Source organism: Typopeltis vanoorti, chromosome 9 (assembly GCF_054136105.1).
Source record: "Typopeltis vanoorti isolate ZY-2024b chromosome 9, IOZ_Tvanoo_1.0, whole genome shotgun sequence".
NCBI classification, from domain to species: Eukaryota; Metazoa; Arthropoda; class Arachnida; order Uropygi; family Thelyphonidae; genus Typopeltis; species Typopeltis vanoorti.
Window position 1 is genome coordinate 85,273,453 of NC_143557.1, and position 21,132 is coordinate 85,294,584.

Genomic DNA, 21,132 nt, shown 5'->3' on the forward strand with positions numbered 1-21,132 from the left:
TGATAGGAAGTCAATAGCCTCTATATACAAGCAGCCCAGTCAGTCATGTGAAACCAACAAAAAAAAAATTTCTTCGTCTATGTCTCCATTCTGTAGTCAGTCAATCTATCTTTCTTACTCATTGCAGACAATTTGCTACTGCTGCTAACACATATTTCTTAACCAGCTTTCATTTTCTACTTATCTCCTTTCCTTCAGATTCTTCCATCCATAGTATTATGATATTGCCTTGATCTGTTTTCTGCTATTACATGCCTTGTAATTAATTCCACATAAATTCCTTCTCCTTCAGCCTGCCACATACCTATTTCCTTTCTTCATCAAAACTACATGATCACCTCTGAAACTAGTGGAAAAAAGGACAACATCTCTCTCAATCAAATCCTATGACACTATAAACAAATCCCAAGTTCCTGAGCCTCATGCTCCCCTCCAACACATGTTGTCTAAGATAGCTGTCATTCAAGAAATGCAAAAATTGAAGTCTCTGATATATTATCAAGTTCTTAAATTGCTTTATGTTCTTATGCTGTTATTGAGTTATTTTACCTTATGCTGTTTTCCCCCTCTGTCCAACCTATGATATTATAAATATGATCGATAGGCAATCTATATTATATATTATATATATTATTATATATTTATATATTTTGGCAGGATAGGAAAGGAAAGCGTGGTGGTGGAGTACTGCTTATGATAAGTGAAGACACCTATCTCCTCTAAGAGTGGAGACTTTGGAAGGCAGTGGCACTAATGATTTTGAAAGCATATGGTGTGAGGTAGAGGTGGGCAAGACAGAATATTTAGTGGGGTGTTGCTACAGACCCAGGAGCACTGAGGATGGGGACCAGGAAATGTTTAGACAGTTGAGTTTGGCAAGTGTAAGAAGAATGATTGTTATGGGAGATTTTAACTACAGTACCATAAATTGGGGAGAAGAAGATGCATGTAGCAATAAGGGAATGGAATTTCTAGAATTCTTGGGGGACAAATGTCTTAGGCAACATGTAATAGAGGGAACAAGAGGTTCAAGAGTTCTGGATTTGGTTATAGCATCAGAAGAGTTGATAATAACTAAGATGAAATCTCTTCCACCAGTTGGAGAAAGGTTTTGACTTGGAAAATGAATAGACATGCAGGAGTATCAAAGAGACAAGAATGTATGTGGAATTATAAGGCAGGTAATTAAAAGAAACACACGTATTAACCACAGTGAAAATTATTTAATTGTAAATATTTCATCCTAAGTATCTTAGGACATCATCAGTACAGCAGTTTAAAACAATGATAGGAATAACATACAGTTAGGGCACATGATCACAATAGAATCACATTAAACAAAAAAAAAAAAAAAAATTATTTAACACAATTTTATATGACAATTTCCCATGCTTTAGGAATAGTAAGAACGTCGTTGCGGTTTAAGTTTGGTCTGTGTAGTAGGGCTTCAGAACTTTCTTTGTATAAACGTTCATGTTTATATAAAGATCTATGTAAAAGTTTAGACTTTTCCCAATGGATCCTATGGTTTGGATTTTCAATTCCATGTTGAGAGAGGCCAGATTTTTGCGGTTTAAAGAGACGAATGTGGTCTTGATGTTCCGAGATGCGTTTCTGAACAGATCTACCTATCTGTCCAAAGTAAGACAATTTGCATGAGCATGGAATTTCATAAATGCCAGGCAACATCAAAGGTGAGAGTTTGTCCTTAGGAGAAGGTAACAAGTTGTAAATTTGGTTGATAGGTTTGTAAGAAGTAACAAAATTGTATTTCTTCATAATTTTAGAAAGACGTTCTCCCATGCTCATGCAAATCGTCTTACTTTGGACAGACGGATAGGTCTGTTCAAACGCATCTCGGAACATCAAGACCACATTAGTCTCTTTACGACGTTTTTATTATTCCTAAAGCATGGGAAATTGTCATACAAAATTGTGTTAAATAATTATTTTTTATTTATTTATTTTTTTTTTGTAACACGTTACGCACATTTAATGAGATTCTATTGTAATCATGTCCTAACTGTATGTTATTCCTATTATTGTTTTAAACTACTGTACTGATGATGTCCTAAGATACTTAGAGTGAAATATTTACAATTAAATAATTTTCACTGTGGTTAATACGTGTTTCTTTTAAGAGCGAGAATGGTCAATGAGTTCAAAGAGTGGTATGATAGATTTTATGTTTCTTAGGGGGGGGACCTCCCCTCGATGGGTCTTGATATACTTTGTGTTTCATAGGAAGGACCTCAAACGATGAGTCTTTTGACTCCATGGAGGTCTGAATAATAATAATAAATAATAATAATATATGGTGATATTGAGTTCACGATCCTCTAAGTAGGATCACCTAGCCTCTCCTTCCCAATCCAACTCTAACCTCCACATGGTGAACCCTGGAAGATTGACTAACCCCAGTGGGAAGCTTGGTCAGGTACAAATAAGAGAAGAGAGATAATTAAAACAAACAAAAAAAATTAATTGACCTAGTTAATTGTTTTCTTACTCCAAAGTTTCAGAAAAAACATAATTAGAATATCAGTCTGGAAAACAACTTGAATAGGTTAATGGATATGAGCAGGACAAGGAAAGGAAAAAAAAATTAAAATAAACAAGAATATCTGGAATGTTGCTACTTGGAATTATGAGTATGCATCAGAAATACTAAGATCTAGATAAAAACTCTATCAGAAAGAAATATCAAATTAGCAGTAATAACAGAAAAAAAAAACAAAAAGGTTCAGATGGAACAAATAATTACATATATATTTCCAGTGGAATTAAAAAAAAAAAAAAAAAAACGAGGAAACAGCAAAAGCAGGAGTAATGATTTTTATTCACAAAATGGGAAAAAAAATATCACACATTTGGTTAAGATGAGGCAAGAGATAAACTGGATGCAGAGCAAAATTAAGAGAATTCGGGATATGTATGAAAAAGTGAAAATAATGAAAACGAATGATATTGGTATGAAAGAGGTAAAAGAAGACCCACAAGTGGGTCTTCTTTTACCTCTTTCATACCAATGCACAAGGTTTGTTTTCCTGGAGGTAAAATGTAAAGAGGCGTTGGATATGGGGAATAATTATATTATTATTATTTTTCGGGCTATTCCAGGGAGTCCTTAGACTCATCGAGGGAGGCCCTAAACATCATGTCCACACAACTATACGACAACTATACGATGAGCAGAAAAGAGGTTTTAAGTGTGAAGAAAATGTTTTAAGTGTGAAGGGATTTCACCACATTAATATAGAAGGTATTATAAATAGAGTACAGTAAATCTCTGAATAAACCATTTTGAATTAATTTAAAATGTTATTTGCATATTATAATTATCGCATTGGTCTGCCGACTCCATTATTATTATTACGGGCGACTCCAGGGAGTCCTTAGATTCATCGAGGGAGGCCCTAAACATCATGTCCACACAACTATATGACATTCTCACAGTATCTATCATACCTTGCCTTGAACTCACTCACCGTCATAGCATCCACAACAGACTCTGGCAGCTTATTCCACTCATTTACCACTCTAAAAGTAAAGAACCCAGCTCTAACACCACTGCTAACCACACTCTTGCCCAGCTTCCATAGGTGTCCCCTAATTCTCCCACCACCAGTCCTGATCTCAAAAATATCCTCTGAATTAATCCTATAGAAACCCTTCAGCAATTTGAATGTGTCAATCATATCTCCCCTTTTCCGCCTATCAACCAGTTTCTGCAACCCACAAATCTTCAACCTGTTCTCATATGGTTCATTCCATAGACCTGCTATCATCTTAGTCACTCGCCTCTGGATCCTCTCCACCTCCTCCCCATCAAGAAGGAACCGAGGTGACCAAATCTGGGCACAGTAGTCAAGATGAGGTCTTATCAAGGCTCAATACAGAGGTACAATAACTTGCTTGTCTCTGCTCGTTAAGGTATTTTTCAACAACCAAGTGAGTTGATGAGCTGATTTAGCTACTTTTGCAATGTGTCCCCTAAACTTCATCTCCCTATCCACCAACACTCCCAAGTTCCTGGCCTCATCAATCTCTTGGAGTACAGTTCCACCCATGTGGTATACTGCTGCTAATCTTTTCACCCCAAAATGCATAACCTTACATTTTGTCATTAAATTGACATCCATTCACCTTAGCCCAGAACTCCAATCTATCTAAGTCATCCTGCAAGACTTTGACATCTTCTGCATTCACTATCGCCCTCCCCAACTTTGCATCATCAGCGAACAAATGAACTGTTCCACCTAGATCCTTCCCTATATCGTTAATAAACAGATTAAACAGCAGTGGTCCAAGAACAGAACCCTGCGGCACCCCACTAGTCACAGGCCGTCTTTTGGACTCCACTCCTGAATAAACCACGCTTTGATATCTCTCCATCAACCACCCACTTATCCATCTCACCAACCCTATATTCATTCCCATATGTTGTAGTTTACGGATTAGAATTCCATGTGGTATCCTGTCAAGCGCCTTTGCCAGGTCCAGCAGTATCACTGTAAACCCATTTCGCTTATCCAGTTCAGCCGTCACCTTGTTATAAAACTTGAGCAAGTTACTCAGGCATGATCTACCCTTTACAAAGCCATGCTGTCCCCTGTACAGTATCTCATTTTCATCAATCCATTCCTGTATTTTTCTCTTGACTACTTTCTCCAAGACCTTGACAACAACTCCTGATATGCTGATTGGTCGGTAATTTGCAACCATAGTCTTGGATCCTCCTTTATGCAGTGAAACTATTTTACCCTCTTTCCACGCCTTCGGGACTAAACCAGACCCGAGACTCAGATTAAACAACATGGTCAAGGGTACTGATAATTCCTTAGCCGCTTCATGCAAGACCCGTGCCGGTACCATCCAATCAAATTAAGGTTCTGTAATAGACTATTCACATCCACTTCATTTATCACAATTACTGTATAAACTAATGGCTCCTTCATTTTTTCAATGTCACCACCTGGATGATATACTTTTGCAAAGTGCGCGCTCAGTAACTCCACTATATCGACTGGTTCAGTGACCTCCTTACCATCGTCATTCCTTAAAATCATTTTGCCACGTACAGTTTTTTTCCTTGCTTGCAGCATACTGAAAGAACTGTTTGGGATTCTCTTTTGCTTGCATGGCTAGTTTCCTTTCATAATCGGCTTTTGCTGTTTTTACCACACTCATTACCCTTCTGGCCTGCACTTTATACCATTCGTGTGCCTGCAGGTCATCCCTTTCTTTAAATTCCCTCCACAGTTGTTTCTTTTTTTGCAGCTCAAGCTTAATGGTGTTATTCATCCATTTAACCCCTACTTGTTTTACTATGCGGACCGGTATACAATCAGCCATAACCTGCTGTAAATGCTCCTTGACCACTTTCCATGCTCTATCGACATCCAGCCCTTGCAGTTGTACATGTCATGGCACCGATATAAGCAATCTCCTAAGCTTCTCATACTTTCCAGCATGGTAATTCCACATATACCCTGTCTTAATCAAAAATTCCACACCTTTAGCCACCTCCCAGGTCAAGACCTTATGATCACTCTCACCAATAGGTGGCAACATGGTCATATTCATAAGTGTCACATTCACAAGCGAGCAAAGTTGTTGGTAATGGTAGTAGGAAAAAATGACTTGAACAAAAACAAGAAGAATGTAAGATTGGATTAAGGAGGTTGTTGAAAAGGATAAAAGATAATAGCATGATAGGAAAGGTAGTCAGTGTGTTGCCCAGGTATGACAGTGATGAAATGAAGCAAAGGGCGAAGATTGTGAATGTTACTGAAAATGTCTGATGGGAAAGGAGTGCAATTAGTTAATGTGTGGAATGTGTTTGAAGGATGAATTGAACTGTATATGAGTGATGAACTGCATTTGAATGGTTTTGGTGTGAATCATTTGGAAAGACTGCTGCTGGAAGGTAGAGAAATGAGTGCAAAGAATAAATCTGATGAAATAAGAAGTGAAATGAAAGAATGGAATAGTAAGAAAGAAGAGACTGAAGTGGTGGTTATGAATGAAGAAGTAGGTAGCATGAATATAGAGAAAGAAGAACAAGTGTGCAAGACAAATGGGGAAATGGAGAGATTCAGGATGGACAGGGGAACACAGTGTGAGAAAGGTTGATGCTCCAAGAGGATGTGATTGCATGCGTAGACAAAAAGGGAAGAGGGATGACCTGGGATCAAGGTCAAACAGTTAGATCTGAAGAAAGTTTGGAGATGAATAAGGTATCTGTATACCATTTATTTGTATACCATCTATTCCAGGCGATTTTCCTTCTTTCATCTTTTGAATTGCTAGATTCAATTCCTCCCTCATGATGCACAGTCTCTGCCCATTATGTTCTTTCCTTTGATTTTCTCCTCTTTCCCTGTCTTCATATTTTCTAAGTTTACTTACATATTCTTCCCATCTCTGTAATATCTTCTCTTTTTCTATCAGAATTTCACCTCTTTCATTGATGGAGTGGTGGGAGTGAGAACGGTCAATGAGTTTAAGGAGTGGTATGATAGACTTTGTGTTTCTTAGGGGGGGGGGACTTCCCCTCGATGAGTCTTGACAGACTTTATGTTCTTAGGAAGGACCTCCCACAATGAGTCTTTTGACTCCATGGAGGCCTGAATAATAATAATAATAATAATTCTTGATTGCTTCAGTCCTTAGCATCTTTCTCCTTCCTGTCATCATATTAATGTTTTTATAATCACCTTTTATGTCCTTTCTTTCTGCCTTTGCTGTTGTATCTTTACTTATTTCATCTAACCACTCTTCCTTTTTCCTTCTTATCTCTCTTTGTATCTTCCTACTCAACTTAAATTAAGGGGATATTAAATCTCGCATAGTTTTAAAACCGAATAAGAAACTCAAAGATCGGAATCAGAGAGTTTCTTGCCGATTATAGTAAACTATAAAGTATCGGCGACACTAGCGTTAGCCAATGCAAGTGATCCTAGTACGTAGTACAATACCGGGCAACTCGTTGCAAAGGTGGAGGAAGTTCAGATCACTGTTCATAGGTATTAAAACGGTTTTAAAACTATGCGGGATTTAATATCCCCTTAATTTAAGTAATGTTTTCATTGCCGAAATGAAGCTTATTAGCTCTTTATACTTAAGTAACTTAATGGTTGCACCTGTTTGGAAAACTCATTCGCAGAGTACATAAGTTCTTTTCGCTATACACTTTGGTATTAGGTCTAGATACTCACTGATGAAGCCTCAAAAAAGGCTGAAACCGGTCTGGGTAGTGACCTCCCTCCATAATGTAATAACAGCATACATTTCCTAGGAAATGTGTTTTTACATTATGGAAAATACCTAAGAATAGCGATCTGAACTTCCTCCACCTTTGCAACGAGTTGCCCGGTATTGTACTACGTACTAGGATCACTTGCATTGGCTAACGCTAGTGTCGCCGATACTTTATAGTTTACTATAATCAGCAAGAAACTCTCTGATTCCGATCTTTGAGTTTCTTATTCGGTTTTAAAACTATGCGGGATTTAATATCCCCTTAATTTAAGTAATGTGTTCATTGCCGAAATGAAGCTTATTAGCTCTGTTTTACCATTAACTAACTTTCTTCTTTGTGTTATTTTCCTCAAAATATTTTCCATCATCCATGGTTTCTTTCCTTTCTCTCTTTCCTCTTCTTTTTTGACTAAATGCAATTCTATAGCAGTAATTATGCTTTCCTTCAGAATCTTCCATTTTTCACTTGCATCATCATTTCTTCCTCTACTTTCTTTGAGAATTCATTCGCCGTACTTGGTATCTTCAGCCGCTCCATGTTCCATGATTTGTTCCATATAAAATAAAAGACAAGAAAGAAAAATACAAACAAAGAATAAACACAAAATCACTAGAAGTAGAAATTAATCATAAATACAAAAAAAAAGCAATAGCAAAAAAAAGAGCACCAGGAAAAGAATAGAAAAACATGAGATCACTTCATAGCAAAACTGGAAAGAGATCTTACAGCGAATAGGCCAAATACATACAAATTTCTAAGAAATATATATAAAGAGGTAAAAGAAAAAGTGAAACTAGAAGTAATCAAAGAGAAAATCTGGCTCGACTTCTTCCAAACTTCAGCAAGATAGTAATGAAGCTAAAAATTGATGTAATGTGAATTACTAACTATACACTGAAAGAAATAACATTACAATAAATCCGAAAAACAATACAGCAAAGTAAATCAGGAAATACCATGGAGAAGATGGAATAAATATAGAACTTATTAAATATTGTGATAGAGAATTGCGTGGTAGTGCCAGATAGGTGTGAGAGCATCGTTGAAAGTGTAAATGAAGGTAGAAATACAGAACGAATGGATGATTTGATTGATAATGAAAATAGTGAGATAAATGCAAGTAGTGAAATTGTGCGTTTGAACGGTGCGATACACAGAGCAAAAAGGCAACTGGAGCGCATGGAAAAATGTGTGCTGAACGTACCGACTAATAACTGGCGTAAGTCTGTGACGACAAATAATAGAATGTTTGTAAACGTCAATAAAATGAAGGAGCGAGTACTGTATGGGGAATCGCTATTAAGAGGTGTGATAGTCGAGAGTTTGACGAAGTCGTACCAGCCAGGTGCGAACATAAAGGACGTCAGCGAATCTTGAAAGAGGACAAAATGGAAATGATAGAGGATGTGAAGGAATTACTTGAGGTAGCAAAAGAGAAGAGTGAGAGAGTTAAAATAGTGAGTATTTTACCGCTATTTTTTACCGGTATGACAGTGAAGTGTTTAGAAGGAGGGCCATAATTGCCAATGACTTTATGCGTGGATTATGCATGGAGAGTGGTGTGGAATTTGTGGATGTGTGGAATGAGTTCGATGGGCGAAAGGAATTATATAAGATGGATGGGTTACACTTGAATGGAGTTGGTGTACGGAGGCTTGAAAAAGTGTTGATGAATGATGTGGAAGTGGATGTACAGACTCAGGGAAACTAGATTTATTAAGGGGGGGAGGAGTGGATATGCAGACTTTAGGGAGGCAGTTGAGTGTATGAATGAGTATATTATGCCCGAGTGAGTACGAAGGATAACAAATTAGAATGGGATAGTTAGTATAAGGCATCAAAGTAGGGATGGGACAAATGGGCTTCTGCAATTCATGTACACTAATGCCAGGAGTATTAGGAACAAGAAGGAAGAGTTTTTGGCCTTGGTTGGCACTTCCAGACCACAGGTTGTTGGTATTAGTGAAACATGGCTGACAGAAGATGATAAAGCTAGTAGGATTGAATGCGACGGGTATAGCGTGTTCAGGAGTGACAGGGTGAATAAAAAGGGAGGAGGAGTGTTATTGATGATAGCTGATGAGTTGCAGCCAAGGAGTATAGAAGTTGAACTGCAGGATAGAGAAAAGAACACATTTGAGGCTACTTGGTGTGAGATAAAATCTAGCAGAACAAAATATACAATTGGGTGCTGCTATATACCAGGTGATGGAATCGATGGCGGTGGATAGTATGCATAGGCAAACAGAAGAAATGAGTGGAAGAAGGGTAATTATTATGGGTGATTTCAATTATGGTAACATTGACTGGAAAGAGGAGAGGGCACATGGGAGGAAGGAATTGGATTTTATGCAGTTATTAAGGGACAACTATCTGCGGCAGCATGTAGTGGAAAATACCAGGGGGCAGAGAGTGCTTGACCTAGTAATTGCAACGGAGAATGTGGCTGTAACGAACATGACCATGTTGCCACCAATTGGTGAGAGTGACCATAACGTCATGACTTGGGAGGTGGCTAAAGGAGTGGAATTTACAATTAAGACAGGGTACATATGGAATTACAAGGCCGGTAAGTATGACAAGCTTACGTGTGTGCTTGGTTCAGTGCCATGGCATGTAAAACTGCAAGGGCTGGATGTAGATAGTGCATGGGAGGTGGTTAAGAAGTGTTTGCAGGAGGCAATGGTTGACTGTATACCAAGAGTCCGAATAATAAATCAAGTAGGGTTAAATGGATGAATAACACTATTAAGCTTGAGCTGCAAAAAAATAAACAATTGTGGAGGGAATTTAAGGAGAAAGGTGACCAGCAGGCACAGGAACAGTATAAAGCTCAGGCCAGGATGGTAACAAGGGTGGTAAGAAAAGCAAAAGCGGATTACGAAAGAAAATTGGCCATGCAGGCTAAAGAGAATCCCAAACAGTTTTTTCAATATGTTGCAAGTAAAAGGAAAAATGTTCATGGTAGAATGATCTTAAAAAATGCTGAGGGTAGGGAGGTAACCAAATCAATCGATATAGTGGAATTACTGAGCGAGCACTTTGCAAGAGTATATCATCCAGGTGGTGACATTGCAGGAATGGAAGAACCAACAGCTTATACTGGAATTGTGATGAAAGAAGCAGAGGTAACTAGTCTATTACAGAACCTCAATACATCTGTGGGATTGGATGGTATACCAGCTCGTGTCGTATGTGAAGCGGCTAAAGAATTGTCAGTGCCCTTGACCATTTTGTTTAATTTGAGCCTCGGGTCAGGGTCAGTCCCAAGGGGGTGGAAAGAGGAGAAAATAGTTCCGCTGCGTAAGGGTGGTTCCAAGGTTGCTGTTGAAAATTACCGGCCAATCAGCATAACAGGAATCAATATCAATGTCTTGGAGAAAATAGTCAAGAGGAAAATACAAGATTGGATAGAAGAAAATGGGATACTGTATCGGGGACAGCATGGTTTTGTGAAGGGTAGGTCATGCCTCAGTAACCTGCTGACGTATTATAACACAGTGACGGCTGAACTGGATAAGGGTAATGAGTTTACAGTGATTCTACTGGACCTTGCTAAGGCCTTTGACAGGATACCACATGGAACTCTAATCAGTAAACTGGAGCAAATGGGGATGGATATAGGGTTGGTGAGATGGATAGGAGGGTGGTTGACAGAGAGATATCAGAGAGTGGTTTATTCAGGAATAGAATCCACAAGGCAACCTGTGACTAGTGGTGTGCCACAAGGATCTGTTCTTGGACCACTGCTGTTTAATTTTTTCATTAATGATATAGGAAAGGATCTGAGAGGAACAGTTCATTTGTTTGTGGATGATGCAAAGTTGGGTAGGGCAATAGTGAATGCAGATGACGTCAAAATTTTGCAAGATGATTTGGATAGATTGGAGGTCTGGGCTAAGGTGAATGGATGTCAATTTAATGTGGCAAAATGCAAGGTTATGCATTTTGGGGTGAAAAGATTAGCAGCAGATTACTACATTGGTGGAACTGTACTCCAGGAAATTGATGAGGCACGAGATTTAGGAGTGTTGGTGGCTAAGGAGTTGAAGTTTAGGGGGCACATTGCAAAAGTGGCCAAATCAGCTCATCAAATCACTTGGTTGCTGAAGAATACGTTGACAAGCAAAGACAAGCAGGTTATTGTTCCTCTGTATCGAGCCTTGATAAGATCTCATCTTGACTACTGTGCCCAGATTTGGTCACCTAGGTTTCTTCTTGATGGGGAGGAGGTGGAGAGGATCCAGAGGCGAGTGACCAAGATGATAGCAGGTCTGTGGAATGAACCCTATGAGAACATGTTGAGGATTTGTGGGCTGCAAAAATTGGTTGATAGGCGGAGGAGGGAAGATATGATTGAGACATTCAAATTACTGAAGGGTTTCTATAAAATTAATTCAGAAGATATTTTTGAGAACAGGGCTGGTTGTGGGAGGACTAGAGGACATCCATGAAAACTGGGCAAAAGTGTGGTTAGTAAAGGTGTTAGAGCTGGGTTCTTTACTTGTACAGTGGTGAATGAGTTGAATGCGCTCCCAGAGTCTGTGGTGGATGCTGTGACAGTGAATGAGTTTAAGGCGAGGTATGATAGATACTGTATGAATGTAGAATAGCTGTGATGAATATGATTTGGGGCCTCCCTCGATGAGTCTAATGACTCCCTGGAGTTGTCCGTCATAATAATAATATGCAGCCATCATCATTATTATTAGCATCTGACCTCCATAGAGTTAGAGACTTATTGTGGGAGGTACACACTATATCACACAATGCTCATTCAACAATGCTTAAACTTTCAATGTGTTTGTTATTCAAAACACACACACACAGGCAATGCATTCCACTCATCAACCATTCTGCATGTAAAAAACCTGCTCCTCTGCTCGCACCCTTCTTATACAGTTTCCAGAGATGGCCTCTTGTTCTACCCCCCGCCCTCCCCTATCTCCCATTCTATGAAAAATCTCTTTCATGTCAACCTGATAACAACCTCATATCCCCCCTCCTCCAATTCCCGAGACTTTACAATTTACATTCTCTCAATCTGTCCTCGTATTCCACATTCCAAAGACCACTGACCACCTTTGCAAATATTCTCTGGACCCTTTCTAAGATATCATATCCTCATCGCCATGAAAACCTGGTGACCAAATCTGTGCACAATAATCCATATAATGGCATCATAGCCTCTATTTCTGCATGTCAGGATCCTCTGAATCATTGCCATTATCCCATGTAACATCTTCACAACTTGTGCAATGTGGCCCCTGAATTTCAGGTCCTTCTCTATCACCACTTCCAGACCTCTCATCTCCTCTACCTCCTTTAAAGTTTCCCCATCCAAGTGTATACTTTGCATCCCATCATTGCTTATCAAATTTCAAAACCTTACACTTTGCAACACTGAACTGACAATTCCACTTATCTGCTTCTGGAAGCAAGGAAAAATTCCAGAAAGTTGGAATAAGGTAATTATCATCTCAATATATATATATATATAAAAAGGCAATAAGCACAACTGTTAAAACTATAGAGGAATAAGTCTTCTAAATACTGATTATACCTTAATGGAGAAGCATTATGAATTCAACATAGAAACACACACACATGGCATTTATAGATTACCAGAAAGCCTTTGATAGAGTCTAAAAGAACGAACTGTGGACTATACTCAAGAATCTAAACATTCCAAATAGCTGTAAGAATCAGTGAAACAATTACAGAATGGAAATCAATAAACAGAGGAGTCTGTCAAGGATGCCCATTGTCACCTTATTTAATATATATAGATATAGATAGATAGATATGTGAAATAGTAAAGAAATGGAAGAAATATATAAAACCAGTATTTAAAGTGGATCATGTAACTATACTTTTCATAATAACTGTAGCATTTTTATCATGAATGAAGAGGATTGCTGCAAAAAAATGCATGATCTCTTAAGTGACAATTCTACTTACCAAATTACTGATTGAGACCCCATTATGTCTCAAAATAAAATAAAAAAAGTCGGGAAATTATTGAAAGAAAAATGACTTCTTGGCCCAAAGAAATCAGCAAAAATAAAACCTATTCATGTTAAACCACTCCAAATTTATGGGGTACCTAAACTTCCCCAATCTAATATTCCCCTACACCCTATAGTTGATAGCATAAACAGTCAACAGTTAGCTAAGTTGCTTGTCTCCCTTACTGGCAACTCCTCCACTTCTATAAAAAAATCTGTCCCTTTCAAATCACTAGTTAAAAATTACATCCTTAAAAATACAGACATAATGGTTAGTTTTGATGGTTAGTCTTTATTTAATAATGTCCACTAATATTATTATTATTATAGATTACTCCACTGATATGATGTTTAGGAAGGCCCTAAACATCATGCCAAGCATTATCCAACATTTGTACATTATCCATCATAATTTGCTTGCTCGAACTCATTACAGTCATTGCATCGACAACAAACTCTGTTGTGGATGCCATTGTGGATCACTATTGCCAGAGTCTGGGTGTGGTGATTCAAGATGTACCATTAATAGACACTCTAGAATTAATAAAATTAATTTTCACTCATTTCCATTCATTCACCACTCTCCAAGCCAAAAAATCTAGTCCTGACACACCTGCTAACTACACTTTTGTCCAGTTTCCAAGGATGGCCCTAGTTCTCTCACAAGTCCTGTTCGGAAAAATTTTATTCTTATTAGTATTACTACCCAAGACCCCATGAAATCAAAGACTCATCTGGGGGGGGTCCTTTTATCATACACATAGCTCATCATACTGTGCTTTAAACAACTCAAATTCCCTGCAGACACCACACTCTTAGACAAGGCATTTCAATCATTCATAACTCTGCATGAAAAAACCTGCTAATCACTCCCTACTCACACCATTTTTATACAGTTTCCAGGGATGACCTCTGATTCTCCCCTGATCTCCCACTGTTTTCTGTAGAACCTCTCCAACATTGATCCTATAACCACCCCTTACTAATTTGTAAGTCTCTCTCATATCTCCCCTCTTCATTCCTTTCCATCAGACTCTGCAAATTGCAACTTTTCAATCTCTCCTCATATTCGACTTTCCAGAGGTTAGAAACTAACTTAGTCAGTAGCCTCTGGACTCTTTCCAACATCTCTTCATCCTTCTGTAAACCAGGTGAGCAAATGGAACAAGAATCTCCCTCTCTACTTCTACAAGTCATTGTCCTCCGCATCATTCCCAGAAGCCTTTGTGTTGTCTTTGCAATTTTGGCAATGTGTCCCCTAAATTTCAGATCCTTATCCATTATCACCCCCAGATCTCTTATTTCCTCCACCTCCAACAATATATCCTCAGCAAGGCACAAATTCTGCATCCCATCTTTGTTTTCCAAATTTTATTTCTGTAGAAACATATCGAAAGAACTCCTTAGGATTCTTTTTGGCTTCATTAGCTAACTGCTGTTCATACCTCTCTTTAGCTACCCTCACCAACCAAGTCACCTGCCTTGCTTGGTCTTTGTAGTCCTCATGGAATTAGTTATTTCCACTTCTCTTATGCTTCCTCCATAATGCCCTTTTTCTCTGTATAGCATGCTTAATCTCTTTATTCATCCATTTCACACCTACCTTATTTACCCTTGGAATACATTTAGACATTGCATCTACTAGATAGTTTTTGAAAATCCCCCAAGCTGCATTGATCTCTTTTCCCAGCTAACTCCTCATTCCATGCAACACCTGCAAGCTGTCTCCTGAGCTCTTCATAATCATCCTCCTTATAGTTCCACATATACCCTTTTCTCACAGAGGTCTCTGTTGGTTGCCAGCAGTGTCAGGACCTCTTATGGTCACTCTCACCAATTGGTGGATGATTTGATACCTCATTTATGATTATATCCTCTGATGAGATGACCAAATCCAAGGCTCTCAATCCTCGTGTTCCCTTTGTTACATACTGTCTGAGGTAGTTATCCCTCAAATACTCAAGAAACTCATTTTCTTTACTTCCAGTTGCTATCTCATCATTCCAGTCCATATTCCAATAATTAAAATCACCCATAATGATCACATTTTTCTTATTTGCTTGGCTAACTTGATTATGCATTTCATTATCACTACTATCCACATTACCTGGTCTATAACACCATCCAACCAAGCTGGGAAGGATTATTAGTAATAGTGCAGATGTGGGCCCTGCAAGAGGATTTGAATAAGCTAGGCAAATGAATGGGGGTATCAGTTTAATGCAGCAAAATGTAAGGTCTTGAGGTTTGGGAAACATCGGTGGGATGCTGCATATGCTATGGGAGGAGTTATACTGGAGGAAGTAGGAGAGACAAGAGATCTGGGGTTGATGATTGATAGAAACCCAAAATTTAGGGTACATATTGCAAAGGTGGTGAAGGTAACACAGAGGATTGCTGCAATTATGAGAAGGACACTGACCTGCAGAGATAAGAGGGTTATCATTCCGTTGTATAAGTCTCTGATCAGATCACACTTGGACTATTGTTCTCAGATTTGGTCCCCAGGATTTGAAGGGGATAAATTAACTGTGGAAAGGATACAAAGACAGATGACAAAGATGGTTTCAGGACTGTACAATTTTGGTTATGAGGATCGGCTGAGGGAATGTGGAATGCATTGCCTGATGGAGTGGTGAGAGTGAGAACGGTCAATGAGTTTAAGGAGTGGTATGATAGACTGTGTTTTTCAAGGTTTGTCAAGACTCATCGAGTCTTGTGTTTGTCAAGACTCGATGAGTCTTGTCTTTGTGTTTTTCAAGACTCATCGAGGGGAGGGGGGACCTCCCCTCGATGAGTCTTGACAGACTTTATGTTCTTAGGAAGGACCTCCCACGATGCGTCTTTTGACTCCATGGAGGCCTGAATAATAATAATAATAATTCATTCTATTCACCTCTATCTCACACCATACTTCCATGAAAACCACTGGCACTCTTGCATCTACTTTGTATGAACATAACTCTTTCTCTATCATCAATAGAACTCCCCCCCCCTCTCTTTTTACCCTTTCTATCCTCACAAAACACATCATACCCAATCTCTATTTCTGTCAGGATGTCATCCTCATCTAACCATGTCTCACTAATTCCAACAATTTTTGGGTGAACAGACTCGATTAGTGCAACCATTTCATCTGCCTTGTTTCTTACACTTCTAGCATTTGTATACAAACACAACAGCTCATTCCTGGATCTACAGCTAGTTTCACCGATATCACTCATTCGATGTGATCTCTCCATGCTCAACTGTGGCCATTTTCCTTTCTGCATATTCATTTTAGAACCCTCTTCAATCCAACTGTTCACTCTTGATCCCAGGTCATCCCATTCCTTTCCTGTCTATACATCCAAACTTCCTCTGTATTAATCTTGTAAAAACCCTTCAGTAATTTGTATGTTGCAATTACATCACCCCTTTCCCAATTAACAACAAATTTCTGTAACCCACAATCCCTGGTCAGATCCCAGGTAACCAGATCTGATCAGGTGACATACAGTAGTCAAGATGTGGTCTTACCAAGGCTCTATAATGAGATATAATAACTTGCTTGTCTCTGTTCATCAGGGTATTCTTCAGCAAACAAGTAATCTGATGAGCTGCTTTAGCCACCTTTGCAATATATGCCCTCTAAACTTTAATTCTCTATCCACTAACACTCTCACCCTGGCTTCGTCAATTTCTTGTAGTACAGTCCCATCATGTAGTACACAGCTGGTAATCTTTTCACTCTAAAATGCATAACCTTACATTTTGCCACATCTATTCTCCTTTGCCTAGACTGCCAGTCTATCCAAATCATCCTGCAAAATTTTAACATCATCTGTAATAACTATTGCTCTACCCAATTTTACATCATTGGCAAAGAATTGAATGGTTCTTCTTGGATCCTTTCCTATATCATTCATGAACAAATTAAATAGTAGTGGTCCAAGATGTACCCCTAACAGACACTCTAGAATTAATAAAGTCTAATTTTCCCCTAATATCTTCCAGTTATTCAAATTTGGTATGCATGCAGGTTTACATGACAAGGAAAAATCTGCAAACAGATTAATGGTACTGCTATGGGTCCCCCCCCCCCTTTTAGATAACTTTTACATGGAACACTTTCAAAACAAAATACTTACCACAGCTACATACAAGCTCTTAGCTAATACCTTAAAATTCATTTCACAGTAGAAAAAATCTAATAACTGTTTGCCTTTTCTTGACACATTAGTCACCTGGCTTTCAGATGGTTCACTATCTTTTTCCATTTATAGAAAACCAACCAACACACACACACACACACAGGAAGATATCTACATAAACAATCACATCGTCATCTAGCCCAACAGTATGGTATTCTTAAAACACTTACATGTGGGGCTAGGGCTATTTGTTCTATTGATGCACCTATTTTCACCAAACTTAGATATCTTTGCCATACTTTCCTGGCCAATGGCTACACTCCTACAAAACAGATAAAATACTATATAGCTCTCTTACTCCCCCTATCCCCTCCCTCCTCAAATGCACAAGAATAAAAAAAAAAAACCATTATTCTAATAAAATATAAGCTTTACACCACATGTTAAATTAGCAACTCTCATCTGCTCCCCTAAGGATAAACTCTATCCCTGGAAACATCCTGGAGTGTATGAAGTTCCATCTGACTGTGACTTGGCCTATGGACAGACAGGAAAATCTGTTAACATCTGCCTTGGATAACATAAAAAATACATTTGCTACGATTATTATGGCAAGTCTGGACTGGCAGACCATGCTTTGGACACCTTTTTACACAAGCCGGAAGAACACGAATGTACTTTATAGAGGTCGTTACAGGTCAGAAAGATTATTTTTAGTGTCAGCCATAGCAATGAAGCATTCTCCTAACCTGAAAAAATATGGTTGCATTAATTTGCCAAAAATTTGGGAGATGTTATCTTAAGATTAACTCCTACATAGCTATAATACTTCTTTTTTACAACATTAGAAGGTACCAAATTAGGACTTTGGATCTTTTGTCCATTACCATTTGAATTATTTCGCTTACTCATTGTTACATGTTAACTGTAATATGTAATGTGCTCTGAAGCTGAGAGGCCTTTGAAGCCTTGCCTGAGAGGGTGGTGTCTGCAGAGAATTGAGTGTGTTTAAGGTGTGGTATGATGAGCTGTGTGTGTGTGTGTGTGTGTGTGACAAAAGGACCTCCTAGAGTCTTAGACTCCATGGGGTCTTGAGATAATAATAATTATCACCCCCCCATTTCCTTGTTCCTCTTGCATTCTCATTCTCTCTTCATCTCTCACACTACTACTGTTTTTACTGCCAAGTACTTCTGTCTCTTCAATACCACTCTCCTGATTTTTCACTTCATCTCTTGCATGCATCACACACTGTACTTCCACACACTGTGCTTCTGTCCAGCAACACTTTTTCCAGTGCACTCACTCCAAAGCTATTCAAATGTAACCCATCACACCTGTATAATCTCATTCTTCCGTCAAACACAAGCCATACATTCACCAACTGTGCTCCCTTCTCCTAAAACAGCTTCGCTAGTATACCATTCATAATTTTGGCTCCCCGTCGCAACTCATCATTGATATACCTCGGCAACACACTGACAAGCTTTCTCACTACACTATTATTTTTCACTCTTCTCAATAACCTCCTAATATGCACCCTCACATGCTCCTTATGTCCACTTAGATCATTTATCCCCACAATCACCACTAACTCTTTTGTTTGTTTCTTCCTGACGTCCAAAGCCTGCATTATCATATTCAAGACCTTTTTTGCATGCATTAATTAATAATAAATTTTAATAAAATAGTTTTTAAATTTCGATTAGAAAGAATAAAAACTGCTATTATTAGGGATCTTTATTAATATTTTAAATTTAAAAAAAAATTTATCTTACCGGCAATTGAAAGTACAACCCGAATCCAAGAAAAGACTCGCTTCAATTACAGCTAAGCTCTGTAAAATAAGAAAAACAGTTTTTGGTAAAAATAATTAAAATTTTAAAACTAGAAAAAAAAAAACTTTATTAATAACTAGCTTTTGACAACAAAAACATTGCTTATTTGGTTTTTTAACTCAATTCAAATGAATATTTGTGGGTTAAGTTGGACTCCTACAACTGAAATTAACTGTATACACTCTGCTTCTTGCATCCCTTGCAAACTGGTAATAATACATATTACTTTGCTATCTGAGCAAAACTTAACATTATCAACATATTTAATTTACTTGTAGATTTCATGGAAATGTTATATCATATCTATTAATGCCAACAAAATGAAACTTTTATAATTTAAGAGTATTATCAACTCCTGTATGAGTTTATATGACACAGCAAATTCATCAATTTTCTATTTGTTCTTGTCATATCATTATTATTATCCCAAGACCCCATGAAGTCAAAGACTGATCTAGGAGGTCCTTTCATCATACTGTGCCTTCAACACACTCAAATTCGCTGCAGACACCACACTCTCAGGCAAGGCATTCCTATCATTCACAACTCTGCATGCAAAAAACCTTAGATCCGAAACTACCTTAGTCATTTGCCCTGGACCCTCTCCAACATCTCTTCATCCTTTTGAAAACAGGTGACCAAATCTGTGCACAGTAGTCCATGTGTGGCCTAATCAAGGCCTTGTATATTGGAACAAGAATCTCCTTACTTCTACAAGTCAGTCCGTCGCATCATATCCAGAATTCTTTGCGTTGTTCTCACAATTTCAGCAATGTGTCCCCTAAATTTCAGATCATTATTCACTATCTACCCATGATCTCTTATTTCCTCCACCTCCAACAATATATCCCCACCAAGCATAAATTCTACATCCTATCTTTGTTTCCCAAATTTTAAAACCTTACCATTTTGCAATATTGAACTCACATCCCCCATTTCCGAGCCCATTCACTCAATTCATTCAAGTCTTCTTGTAAGGATGCAACATCTTCTGTACTCTTCGTCCCAACTTTACATCATCTGTAAACAACTGAATATCCCCATCTAAATCTTTACCAATATCATTAGCATACAGGTTAAACAGCAACGGCCCTAAAACAGAACCCTGAGGCATACCGCTAGTAATTTTGCTATTCCTGGATATTGCTCCCCCCAAATGAAACTTGCTGATACCTATCATGTAACCAATCTGTGATCCAATGCACTAGTCTAATGTCGAAAACACCATCTGCTCTAGTCTGACTATCAACATCATGCGGTAATCTACCAGAAGTCTTTGCAAAATCTAAGTATAGCACTGTATATCTATCTGCTTTGTCCAATGAAGCTGTCAGCTTATTGTAATAAGTAAATAGATTACTAAAACCTCCCTTTAGCAAATCCATGCTGTCCCTCAAAGATAGTATCATTGTTCATAAGGCATATTCCGGTAATTGGACCACTTTTTTTTTATTATTATTAAGCTAAAAGCACAATAAAGAAATAAAACCCGACAAGTTTCGTAAGTCGTTTGACTTACATCTTCAGGGGTAAAAGGTAACTGAAAGTTAAAAAAACAAAAAAAGAGAAATCAATAGTTCATACTATACAGTTGTAGCCATCTGACTGTTCATAAAATTAAAAAAATCAGAATGCAGATTCAAAGCAGTGCTAAGTTTAAACAATGCTGAATGAATGATGCCACGTTCTGTTGTTCACGATCATAATGTCTGAGGCCTGACAGAGGTAACTTTTTTTTTTTTTTTTTTTTTTTATGAAAGCTGGCCAAAACTTGGTATAGAATTAAGGCTTAGTTTTTATTGCATTGTGTTGGAATTCTAAGTATGTTTGCAGCTTCTTTAAATTTCCTTATGTAACAATTTTTTCTATATAAGACATGTTTGTTTTCT

The 21,132-nt window shown here is 38.1% G+C and overlaps 1 protein-coding gene across 3 annotated transcripts in view; it reads right to left on the bottom strand.

Moving 5' to 3' along the window:
- Ac76E (adenylate cyclase type 2 Ac76E) overlaps positions 1–21,132 on the bottom strand; it is a 313,695-nt gene that overhangs the window by 210,831 nt on the left and 81,732 nt on the right. For all 3 annotated transcript variants that reach the window (XM_090397688.1, XM_090397687.1, XM_090397686.1), the window contains exon 11: positions 19,184–19,242. In XM_090397688.1, coding sequence (XP_090253814.1) covers positions 19,184–19,242 — 59 coding nt within the window. The remainder of the gene's footprint in view (positions 1–19,183; positions 19,243–21,132) is intronic.